This window comes from Lepus europaeus, chromosome 23 (assembly GCF_033115175.1).
Source record: "Lepus europaeus isolate LE1 chromosome 23, mLepTim1.pri, whole genome shotgun sequence".
Taxonomy (NCBI): Eukaryota; Metazoa; Chordata; class Mammalia; order Lagomorpha; family Leporidae; genus Lepus; species Lepus europaeus.
The window spans coordinates 19,315,056-19,328,025 of NC_084849.1; the positions used below are offsets into that span (position 1 = coordinate 19,315,056).

A 12,970-nucleotide genomic window follows, 5' to 3' on the forward strand; every position below is an offset into this window, starting at 1 on the left:
GGAGCACGGCTTAGTCTGGAATCTTTCTGTGAGGTCTGTTTGAGTCCTCTCTCTGCAGAGGACAGCATTTTCAGGGGCTCCCAGCCAGTGATGGTTGTAGAATCCGAGCCATTCTTGCATGCATGGTCAACGCCCACATCAGAGAATGTCCCTGATGCCAACTCGTCCCACGGGGAAAAACTAAAGAGCTTCGGCATGCATGCAGCCCAGGAGCTGACGCAAAACCGAGAACTGTGCAAAGCACGCTGCGTGAGTGTGGTCAGAGTGAAAATCTGGCTTCTGGAAGAAGGAGCTCTGGGGTCAGGTTGCAGTTCCAATGGGTATTGTGGTGCAGTGGTTAGAGCCTAAGTGCTACTCATGAACTGCCTGGGTTCCAATCTGGGCAGAGCCACTTAGCAGCAGACGGAGCAGGGGCGGATCACTTGCTCATCTCTGTCAGTTTCATCAGCTGTGTCTTCAATGCCCCACGAGAGCACATACCTAAAAATCCCGGGTCACTTCACTCACTGTGGCTTTCACAGCGAGGGTCTTGCACCTTCATGTCAACCACCCAGAAGTGCATGTGCCACGCTGTTTCTCGCCTGTCTTTGCTCATCTAGTGCCTTGCCCTTGGGATGCCCTTCCTGCAGCGCTCCTAGCTGGATGCAGCTGAATCCTACTTCCCAATCCCACCCAAACCCAGTTTTTCCCAGTCTTCATCCCACCCTGAAGTTTTTCTAAAATGAAAGAAACCAACATCCCAGTGCCGTGATGCATTTTTGCTATAATCCCCTCTTTGCAGCCAGGAATGTGGTGCTCCTCTCCCAACTCGGTCGCTTTCTAGCTGGGTGATCTGGGGACAAATTCTTTCCCTTCTGTAAGGTGCAGTTTCATCATCTGGAAGATGGGATTCCTACTTGTGCACCTCCCCCCCCCACAGAGTCATTGTAAGTGTATGAAAAGTTACAAAGTGTTCCCATAGTATACTACTCCTAGAAAGCTGTCAATGAATGAAAGCTATTGCTACTTTCATAAAGGCAATAATAATAAATGTCTGTCTCGAAGAGATTGTCCCAGAAGTTAAACGTGTGACAAAGAACCTGGCATAAAGCCCAGCCCTCAGCTGTTCGGCAGGTGTAATAGATATATAGGTTTTAGACCGGCATTTCAGAATTACCAAGGCAATACATCTGAGAGGAAAGAAGCTGTATCCTAAGAACCAACTCATTTTCTCAAGGAATTCAAAGTCGGCAGTAGAGAAATAGTCATACGAAATCTAAAGGGGCATTCTAGGTCATCAGACAAAACTCATGATCCTTCCTATTTGTGAAGCCCTTGACAGCATACACAGAGCTTTGTGATGCGTTATCACGTCTGACCCTTGTCTTATCTCAACACAGAGGACAGGGATTTTTTTAACTCTTTTGTAGCAGAAGAAACTCAGGTTCAGAGAGGTGACGTGATTCAGCTGAGCTTTGCGCGGCCAACAAATGGTTGAGTCAGGATTTAAAGACTCAGCCACCTCACTCTCAATCCCTTGTCCTTTCTAGAATATTCTGGAACATTATGAACATTCCTGGAAATGGTTAGCATTTGCATGAAGGCACAGGCTCCCGTATGTGTGGAAACCATGTCTCCGAGTTGAGGCACCTGCACCCCACTTTCTATAAACATCGCCATCAGGTGGATGGTGCCATGTTCTTTTCTTTGGTCTTCTGAAGTGTCCAAGAAAGGGGCTGTTAGTGTCTGTTGGGGATGCTAATCCATGTTTTTTTTTTAATTATTTCTTTACTTGAAAGACAGAGTGACAGGGAGAGAGAAGGAAAGAGACAGAGCCAGAAAGATAGAGAAGGAGATCTTCCATCTGCCGGTTCATTCCCCAGATGCCTGCACCAGCTGTGGCTGTAGCTGGCAAGACAGCTACAGTCTGAGTCTGCAGATCTGAGTCTCCCACACGGGTGGCAGGGACCCAAATCCTTGGGCGAGCATCTGCTGCCTTGCAGCTGCAATAGCAGGAAGCTGAATCAGATGTTGGCCGAGTAGCTGAGACTTCAGCAAGCACTCTGATGTGGAATGCAGGCATCCCGAGCAGCAACTTAACCTCCTGTGCCATGATGCCCACCTCAACCCACTGTGCTTTTAACCTGTGCTCTGTTTCTGGAGGACCCTGTGGGCTGCTGGGATCTCAGGCAGGGCCCCAGGGTGATTCTGCATTTCTTCTGCTTTGCCTCTACCTGTGTCCCTGCGTCGCTGGCCACTGTCTACACTTCTAGTGCCCTGTCCAGGATGCATCATGTTCGGGTTTCACTTAGAAACTGCTCCCTGCAAATTCAGCATTGTGGGGGGAGGAACGTGCTCCCCTCTGGGCAAGGCCCCTCTGCAGAAAATGATCTCATCCACCTGTCAGTGGAGACAAGCACTCCAGAGACAGACACGCTTGACTCAGGTCTTCAAAGGGAAGTCGGTTCCTATTTGCTGGGATGTAATACACGCAGAGAGAAGCAAACTTTTAAATTCCCTTTTCTATGAACTTGGACATACAGAGAAGTACACCGTGTCCCATGTATACAATTCTGCGAATTTTCATAGACTCACCAAACAACACCTAGGCCACCAGTGTTAACTACTCCCGAGAAATTCCCTCGCACGCCCTGTCCCATGACTTCCCGACGCGGGGCTGAGCTGACTTCTAGCAGGTGAGGGACTCCTATGGCACAGAAGCTGTGTCGAGATGAGGCGGGGGTGTACCAGTGATGCTGAAGCTGGCCCGGAAGATGGGGCAGAGTGGTGTTGGCCCCGTGAAGGCGGTAGACACAGTCATCAGGGAGGCTCACGGCTGTGCCTGTTCCCTGTGTCTGGCTTTGTACCTGACATTTCCACAACAGCCCCATGTGGTTGGGGCCAGTTCCGTGTTGCAGAGTTTCGGGAAGAGAAGGTTCTCGCCCAGGGTCACACGGTGTGAGAGGCAGGATTCAAATCCAGGGAGCTGGCTTCGGTGGACTTGGGCCCTGGCCACTGCTTCTTGCCACCTGCGCTCATGGATGTCCCCTTGGCTTCCAGATCGGCCATCGAGACTTTGACGTGGAGAAGCGCCTTCGGCGGGACCTCAGGAGGACGCACGCACTGTTGTCAGATGTGCAGCTCCTCCTGGGGACCATGGAGGATGGCAAGACGTCGGTCAGCAAGGAGGAGCTGGAGAAAGTGCACAGCCAGGTGCGTGTCCGCGGGAGCCGAGGAAGAACGGCTCTCGGCCCTTGTGCGGGGCCATGGCCTGGCCTGCAGCCATTCACTGGCGAGGCTGGGAGGGCCGCACAGCAGGGGCAGGTGAGGAGGAGGGGTTTAGAAGGGGCCCAGGGGTCCTGTTGCCTTCTTCACAGCAGAGGCAGGATATGCCTGGCTTGAGGGCTTGGGCGGATCAAGTTCCTGGGCCAGAATGGCCGAGTGCAGTGTGCCTATGTGTGTATGCATGTGAGTATGTGTGTGCATGTGGATGTATGTGCACGCGTGTACACACATGTACACGTGTATATGTGCATGTGCGGATGAGTTGTGCACATATGCATACATGTATGTACGTGTGCGTATGTATGGATGAGTGTGCATATATGCGCATGTGTGTGCATGTGTGTATATATACACATGTATGTACACGTGTGTGCATTGTGGGGTGTGTGCATGCATGAGTGTGTGTATGGATGAGTGTGTGCACATGCATGTGCATATGTATATGTGTGTGTATGTGTGTGCACATGTGTGGGTGTACATGAGTGTGTGTATGTGTATATATGGATGAGTGTGTGCACACGTGGGAGCATGTGTGTACGTATATGTGTGTGTGCATGTGTGTATATGTGTATGCACATGTGCGGGTGTGTATGTGCATGTATGGTGTGTGTATGAGTGTGTATGTGTGTGTATACGGATGAGTATTGTGCACATGTGTTTGTGTGTGTGTGTGGTGAGATCATGATGGCTAGACATGAAACAGATAGTCATGTGCCGCATGACACCCCCAAGAAAGGACAAGGACAGCATACATGACTGTGGTCCCATGGGATGATCACAGAGGTGACTTCCTGGCACCTACTGATGCGTGTGTACCCCACTGCTGATGTGCAACACGTTCCTCACATTTCTGTGGCAGCGCTGAGGTAGCCACACCTGCTGCTCTCCCAGTCGTGTGAGTGTGACACACACAGTGAGGTACGGTCTCCAGTACTTGATGGGAAATGACTGAGCTACTGGCTTGCCGTCCCTCACACTGTGCCTTTTGAGTGAGTGCTTTCTTCTTACAACGAGGACGTGTGCTGTAAAACGGTACGCGCTCTAGGCTGGCAGCAGCCTCGCACATCGCGTGCTGACTGTGCCTCCTGACCGTGTCACTCTCTCATGCTAGGTTTAGTCATGTGTCGCTTTGTCTTTCTGGCCCTGTGTGCACTAGGCTGTACCCTGTAGCCTAGGTGTGTGCAAGTCCACTCTGCACAAGGATGAGGTCACCCAGCAGCTCACTGCACAGACCAGCCATTGTCATAACCAAGTGCGGGCGTGGGACTGGCTGTTTGAATTCCATTGATGCCGCTCCAGGTGTGAGCTGGACCCTCGGGTGCTGCTGTCCAGAGTCCTCTCTCTGTCCTGGGTCCTCTGTACACATCGTCACAGGAGGTGCTCAGGAGAGCTCGCTGGAGGGAGGAGTCGGCCCCTCCCCCATTTCACTGGGGAAGTGTCTGAGAGGAGGGGGCAGCTGGATGACTTACCCAAAGCCATACTGCTGGCAAGTGGCAGAGCCAGGGTCCGAGCCCACAATCCCTGGCTGTGAGGACAAGAACAGCAGTGGCAGGTGGGTGGGAGGTGCAGCCAGGGCAGGAACTTGGGACCTCGGGTGACACAAGGTGCGTGGGCCATCCTGCTGCAGGCGGCGTGAGCTGGGGTGGCTGATGCTGAGCTGTGACTGAACCCTGCAGGGGAGGGAGGTCCCAGGGCTGACTGCCAGGGCAGGCATAAGGGTGGCTGCCCCCAAGGGGGCCCTGCTGGCAGCATCGTGCCCGGCACTTAGTGCGCCTCTCGAAGGCACACGTGCGCCTTGGAGGAGCCACTTGCCACCAGGTCGCCTTCTCAGAGGGTTGTCATGCCTTCCTCCTCCTCCTCCTCCTCCTCTGGCCTTAGGCTGTGTGGCCTCTGCCGTGCCACAGGACTGGGGCCACTTCTTTGTTTTTCCTGAAAATCCCCAGAGCCCCAGGTGATTTGTTCTTCAGATTTCTAGACTGCTTCTCCCAGCTCCCCTCCCCCAGCCTCCTGGGGGCAACGGGCGGGTCTCGTTCATCTCTGATGATGGCCGCACAGTCCTTTGCGCTGAGTGAATATGAGGACACGAGTTCCTGGGCGGGCTGCTGTTGCAGGTTCCGCTGCTGCTCGGTGTGTTGGCGTCCCATATGCAACCCTGGCTACAGTCCAGGGTGCTCTGCTTCTGATGCAGCTCTCAGCTAATGCACCTGGGTAGGCAGCAGAAGATGGCCCAAGTGCTTGGGCCCCTGCCAACCACAGGGGAGACCCGATGGAGTTCCTGGCTCCTGGCTTCAGCCTGGCTCAGCCCAGCTCTTATGGCCATTTGGGACTGAACCAGCAGATGGAAGATTCTCTCTCTCTCTCTCTCTCTCTCTCTCTCTCTCTCTCTCTCTCTCTCTCACCCCCCATCACCATGCCTGTCAACTAAATAAATCTTTAAAGAATAGGCTCATGGGTGGCACAGGCACTTGATACAATGGGTCAGATGCTGTTTGGGATGAAGATCCTGTATCACAGTCCCCGAGTTCAAGTTCCAGTTCTGCTTCCAGTCCAGCTCCCTGCTGACGCACACGCTGGGGACAGCAGGTGATGGCTCCAGTCCTTGGGCCCCCACCTCCCACATGGGAAAACCATGTAGAGTTCTGGGTTCCTGGCATCAGCCTCTCCCAGCCCTGGCTGGTGCAGGCATTTGGGGAGTGAACCAGCAGATAGGGGAGGTCTCTTGCTATTTGTTGATCCGCCTTTCAAATAAGTAAAAATTAAAAAAAAAAAATTGTGGGAAAATGGGATTAAAAGGTATTTATCTGAGTACAATTTTTAAAAATTATAGTTTTTCATCAAATTCATTTTCCACAAACTCTGATGAGCCCCCATATGCATGAACCCAAGATGTTTTGCAGCACAATGAACTTACCTTTATTCCACTTTGCTGGAATCTTCCGGCCGTGCCCTGCACGTCTCTCCTGAATGCAGCCGGTTCAGTCCCCTCACTGTCCAGAAGAGGAAACTGAAGCTCGGTGAGACCCCAGGCCCCAGAGCTGGGCCTTGGAGCCGTGGCTGCAGGCCCCAAACCAGGCTGGCGGTGGGCAGGTCCCCAGGACGGCAGTGGGAGGCAGCAGAGAGCGGCCCCAGGTGTAATACAGACTCCAGAGCCAGTCCTGCTCCTGGTTGCCTGGGGTCAGGTTCCGTCTGCAGACTGAAGCCTTCCAGGCAGAGGAGCTCTGTGCGCTTAACCAGGAGACCCCCAACACACGCATATACCTGCATTCCGATTTGATTCAGATGCCACCCACCCAGGACCCAGCCCAGGGCTCCAGGCTGCCCTGAGCGCCACGCCTGGTCTGCGTCCTGTGGTCTGGGGCACTTTCTCAGTCTTGCTTTGCCTTTCAGGGCTGTGATAGTTGTGAGGGGTCTAGCCTGGCATACTGTACAGGGCTGGGAGCTTTTATTTATTTATTTATTATTTTTTTTTCTACCAACGGCCGTTTGGGTATTTGTAATGTCATCCCCGGGCCACGCAGCATCATCAATTGAAACATCAGCCTGCAGTAGAACTGTTGAATTTTGAGTCCTGTCTGCGGTTGCCTTGGCAGGGCCAGGCCAAATGATGTCGCCGTCCTTACACGGCCTCAATGGCACTCCCCACCCCTGCTGGTGTCAAACCGTGCTTAACCCATGATCTTCTGCTGGCTTTATCTGGGTTAGACCAAGGTCATGGTCTTGGGTTTAGAGAGAAATGCCGCAGACGTGAGGTGCTGCAAAGTCTGGAGACATTTAAAAGCCCTTCCATCTAGAAAGTTCTCTCTGAGCTGTCAACTTCCCCAAGCCCTTCTGTCCTGGGATGAGGACCAGCTTGTCTGGCTGAGACCTTTCCTGCTTTCGCCTGAAAGCCCCGTGTCGCAGGCCAGCCAGGGCGGTCGGCCATCCTGGTCTCTCCGTGGTCGCAGCCGAAAACCAGAGTCACTGGTGTTGTATGCACCTGCCCCACTTCATCATCCTGAGACCCCTGGAGGATGGAAGACAGGGCTGTGCCCATTTTATAGGTGGGAAATGTTTGCCCAGGTGTGGAAAGTGGTGTGCCCAAGGTAACCCAGTGACACGTGGCAGAACCGGATTCAAATCCAGAGCTTAGACGCAGAATCCAGGGATCCCTTTGTCTCCCGTTGCTGAGCCCTGAGGCTCGTCTCTGGTAGACAGAGGCGATTCTGAGCCCTCAGCCACTGGCCACGCCCCTCAGATCCATGCAGTGCTCTGCCCACCTTCTACCAGAATGTTCCTGACACCACGGCACCCAGGCCTCCTGAACCTCTGGCAGGTGAATGTTCTGGAACAACGGAGGTTTGGTTTCCTTTCGTTTTTTAGTATTCACAGGAAGTCTCCCTCTGCAGGGTTAAAATGTGGTTTCTGAGAAATAGTGGTGTCTAACGAAGGCTCCTCATGTGGAATCAAAGAGCCCCATTCTTCTAAAAGTCCTTCTTCCCCATCTCCACATCCGGCGCCCATGAAAGGGAATCCTCAGCCTTGGCTGGCTGGCGCTGTTGCCATGGAAATTGTTCGGAGTATGGGATCCTGGGACCAGAGGTCAGGGTACTCACAGTTGCTTTGGCTCCTAGCACATGTGTCCTGGGTGCCGGAGTCAGAGCTAATCAAATACAGCAGCCGTGACCCTGAGTCCCACACCTTAACGAGCAGGGTTCCAGCAGAGGGGCTCGCAGGGGTCTCACTTAGCATGGGAGGGGTCAGCTGAAGGACCCTGGGAAAAGGAGAAGCAGGCAGGGACCAGGCCATGCAGGTCCCAGGAGGCTGGGGTTCTGTTGCAAGGGAGATGGGCCCACTGGGCTATTTGAGCAGGGGTTCACTGAACCGCACTCACACTGCGGGGGGACTGCGCTGTGGGGTACAGGGTGGATTGTGCAAGGGATGAGTGTCTTTGGGAGGCTCACGCGCCCTTCTGTACCGGAGGAAATGGCCACCTGGGTGAACAGGTGCTGACAGAGGTGGCGAGAAGGGACAACCTGGGAAGCTGCCTTGGAGCTGGCGCCTGCAGATGACGTGTGGCCAGCAGCAATGATTGTGCTATTTCGGGCAATCCTCCCTGGAGCCCTGAGAGGTAGATATTCCTGTCTAGGGAATTTTATTTATTTTCGCTATATTTCACAGGCAGGGAAACACAGAGAAAGAGACCTTCCAGCTGCTGGTTTACTCCATGCATGCCCATAACAGCTAGGCCTGGGCCAGACCAGAGCCAGGAGCCAGGAGCCAGGAGCCAGGAGCCAGAAACTCCATCCAGGTCTCCCAAATGGCTGGCAGCCACCCAGCTGCCTCCCAGGGTGCATATTAGCTAGACTGGAAGTAGAAGCGGGAATGGAACCTGACACTGTGATATGGGATGTGGGTGTCCCACGAGGCGACCTACCCACGGTGCCAAATGCCCACCCCCCACCTATTTTACTATTGCTTTAATTTGAGTCAAGGGGCCTGGATGCAGATCTTGTTGATTTCATGACCTTTGTTTGATAAGTGTTGGGACCTCCCGGAGCCTTCTTGATGGGGTCACCGCCTGATGTCCCAGGGGTTGGTGGGGGCCGGTGCGAGAAAGCCCGTGGGGACATCTGAAACCTGAATGGCTCCGTGGCATTGACGTCTGGCTCGCTGCGTCCCAGGGCAACCTGGGGGAACCCTCTCGCTGGAAAGGTGGAGGGCCACGGAATGTGAACGGGAGTTGTGTTCGTTCGGCGAATGTCGGCCGGCCGGGTCTTCACCCTGGGACATACTGCGGCCACGTGACCAGGGTCTGCCTGGGAAGCCGTCTCAGTCCAGGTGAGAGGCAGACCCAGGAGGAAAACTGTAAGGCAGGGTGCTGGACTGTTTGTGGGGGGAATGTATGAGTTTAGCTAAAGAGGAGGCCTTTAATTTTGCTTTGGGAAGGCGGCTGGTAGTTCTGGTTCTCCCCTTCTCGAAGAAATAAGATGTAAAAAGAGAGAGGGGGCTGGCGTTGTGATATAGTGGGTAAGGCCACTGCCTGCGATGCCAGCATCCCATTTGGGTGCTGCTTCATGTCCCAGATGCTCTACTTCCTATCCGGCTCCCTCCTGATGGCCTGGGAAAAGCAGTGGAAGGTGGCCCAAGTGTCTGGGTCCCTGTCTACCCACGTGGGAGACCTACAAGAAGCTTGTGGTTCCTGGCTTAGACCTGGCCCAACCCTGGCTGTTGGGGCCATCTGGGGCAGTGAACCAGTAGATATAAGATCTCTCTGTAACTCTGACTTTCAAACTAAATATATAAATATTAAAAAAAAAAAAACAGATAAAAGCAGAGCTCCCATCTGCTGGTTCACTCCTCAAATGCCTGCGACATCTGGGCATGGCTAGGACAGGAGCTGGGAACTCAACCCAAGACTCCCTTGTGGGTGGCAGGAATCCAGTCACTCGAGCCATCGCCACTGTCTCCCAGGGTTTAAACTGGCAGGAAGCTGGAGTCAGGAGCAAAAGCCAGGAATTAAACCCAGGTGCTTCACTGTGGAGAGCGGGCATCCTGACTGCTGGACCAAACGCTCACTCCCTCAGCTGTCTCTTTAAAGATGGAGATGCATGGCTGGGTAGCTAACGCACACGTGGGCCTTCGAGGAGGAGCGCACAGAGGGTACTGGAGAGAGACGCTGTACTCAGTACCACAGCAGCGCTGGAGTGTGAACTGCTCAGGGCAGTGGGAGCAGAGAGCATAGTGCCAGTGACGGAGGCTGCAGCCTGCTCGTGAGTGGCCAAGTGAACCTGGCTCAGGAGTTGATGCTTCGCCGCACCGACAGCTCCTGATGGAGTGGGCATGGCCCTGGGGATTTGCAGAAAATGGTAGGCTTCCAGGCCCCAGCTGAAACACTGGAGACTCCCAACACACAGGCTATCAGCCAGAGCCAGCAGCTCTAAGATCCGCTTTGAGCATCCCTGTATGGGCAGCCACTGTCTCTGCCCGTCGCCCGCTGCCTAGGACCCTCCAAACATCGTTTGCAGCCAGTTTCCTTCCACGGGGGCCTTGGCTTTGCTTCACTTGATCACCTGTGGCTTAAGACTCTCCGGATAAAACACAGATAAGGCACAGTAGGGGCAGCACGCCTCTTGGGTTCAAACCCCATTGTGACTTAACTACAGGCAAGTCTCCTGCCTCCAAGGGACTCTCTTTTCTCATCTAATAAGCAGCAGGATGATCCCAGCTGACAGCTGCTTTCGAACACTTCAACCATGGGGCTGGAAGAATGTTTCAATTGAGAGCTCCGAGACAATGGTTTAAGCAGGTAGGGCTACCCACTGGCTCCCCCACCCCTGCACAGGTGTGTGCTGTTGGTAGACTCTGAGCTCAGGATTTTCTTTTTTTCTTTTTTTTTTTTTTTTGACAGGCAGAGTGGATAGTGAGAGAGAGAGACAGAGAGAAAGGTCTTCCTTTGCCATTGGTTCACTCTCCAATGGCCGCTGCAGTAGGCGCGCTGCGGCCAGTGCACCGCGCTGATCCGATGGCAAGAGCCAGTTGCTTCTCCTGGTCTCCCATGGGGTGCAGGGCCCAAGGACTTGGGCCATCCTCCACTGCACTCCCTGGCCACAGCAGAGAGCTGGCCTGGAAGAGGGGCAACCGGGACAGGATCGGTGCCCCGACCGGGACTAGAACCCGGTGTGCTGGCGCCGCAAGGCGGAGGATTAGCCTAGTGAGCCGCAGCGCCTGCCTGAGCTCAGGATTTTCTAAGATCTTCGGGAACAGATAGGCAAGGCAAGGTGTGGGGTTGATCTGATGGCACCTGTTCTCTCTGAGCCAATTACTAATTAATTCCCATGGAATGTTTCTACTGGAAACAAACTAACCCGGAGACAGAAGCAATTCCAATAACCACGATATATAATTGAGATAATCACTGTGCATAAATAACACCTGTGAGTAGCAGATGCTGGCTCCTGGCTCCAAGGAGACGAAGCGAGATGATGTCGGCTCCAGGACAGTGATCACCTCCCCCAACCCCCGCCCCCACCGTTTGATTCATGTCTTTGACCTTTGCCTATCCCCAGAAGAAAACACGATATTTGCTTTTTGTTACATAGAGGAAGATCTGCACCAAAGACTCTCGTGCTGCGGCTGTCTTCACCTCTTCCTGCCGAGAACCAAGCTGTCACCACAGCTCAGTCATTGTGCCCCCCAAGCAGCTCTTGGCTGCACCCCCTTTATTATGTGCCGCCTGTATCTCCCATTCGGATTTCCCTCCGGACTGCTGGCCTCAAGCCGTGTCTGAGCAGCCTTCCTGCCACCTGATCTTTGGAGACAGATTTTTAAATTTGAGCACTGCCTCGGCTCTCCATGCTCAGTACCATTCAGGAGTTTTCCACTGCCCTTAGCACACAGTGCAGGTTCCTGAACTTGACCACCCAGGATGCATTGTCAGGATCCTGCCCACCCGTCTCCCCTCCCCAGCATCTTAGCATGGCTTCATGTCCTTGACACCTGTTGCCACGTGGTCACCTTTGCCCAGCTGTGCGCCCCACTGGGCTATGCATCTGCCCTCAGCCTTCTTTATCCTTGGGACTTGAGTTTGGTCACCCTCCTCGGCCATCTCTGATCCCCGTGGATGGGGTGAGGGAGCCATGTCCCCTACCACACAATCTCTTGGGAATACTTTTAGCTTAGGACTCTTTTTTTTTATTGTAATCACCCCCTTGTTTCCCTCCTGTTCTTCCCAACTCTTTTTTTTAAGTTATTTATTTACTTGAAAGGCAGGCATAGTTTTGAGAGAGAGAGAGAGAGAGAGAAAGAGGGGTCTTCCATCTGCTGGTTCACTCCCCAGTGGCCGCAATGGCCAGAGCTGGGCAGATCCAAAGCAAGGAGCCAGGATCATCTTCCAGTTCTCCTATGCAGGTGCAGGAACCCAAGCACTTGAGCCATCTTCCGCTGCTTTCCCAGGCCATTAGCAGAGAGCTGCATCGGAAGAGGAGCAGCTGGGACTTGAACTGGTGCCCATATGGGATGCTGGTGCTACAAATGGATGCTTAGCCTTCTACACCACAGTGCCAGCCCTGTCTTCCCTACACTTTGTAGGCAGGGGCTGTAATGGGCATATTAAAAGACTCAGACAAAGACATAGGTGGTAAGAGAGGGAGTCTGGCTCCAGCACTTGGGTGGGTGGCCCTGCTACCCCACGCCCTCGCCATGCTCCCTGTGGGCCTGCTACTCTCTGCCACATCCCACCTGCAGGCCCCTCCACCTGGGGCTCTGCCTCGGCCTCAGCGGTCACCCAGGTGGGTCCTTAGGCCCGGTGCCCCTCACACCCCACGAGCTCCCAGCAAGGGCTTGCTGACAGCACCCCCATGAGTGCCCGTGAGACTGATGACCCAGGCTTCACTGCCGCTGCTTTTAATTGGGACATTTGTCACCAGGCATCGCCACGCTTGTGTGTGACATGGGCCATTAGGAATAAGCGCTGGGCAGATAGCCCCGCTGGGCATCACCGGTGTGAGGGGGTATCTTGGGGAGGTTTCTCCCCAGTCAGCTCGGAGCCTGGCTTGGTGCCGGATCTGAAGACATCATTTTTGCAAAAAGATCATGCTGGAGTGAGTTGATTCAATATTAACATAACCTCCTGTCGGAGGAGATAAAGAGCATATTGTAATTGGTTAAAAGCGTGGTCATCACGGACCTGTTTGCCCCACAAATATTGACACTTTCCTGGTGGTGATAA

General features: G+C 53.8%; 1 protein-coding gene across 1 annotated transcript in view; it reads left to right on the forward strand.

The window, feature by feature from the left end:
- MYO18B (myosin XVIIIB) overlaps positions 1–12,970 on the forward strand; it is a 243,534-nt gene that overhangs the window by 141,223 nt on the left and 89,341 nt on the right. Inside the window, exon 33 of the mRNA XM_062182090.1 lies at positions 3,040–3,192. Coding sequence (XP_062038074.1) covers positions 3,040–3,192 — 153 coding nt within the window. The remainder of the gene's footprint in view (positions 1–3,039; positions 3,193–12,970) is intronic.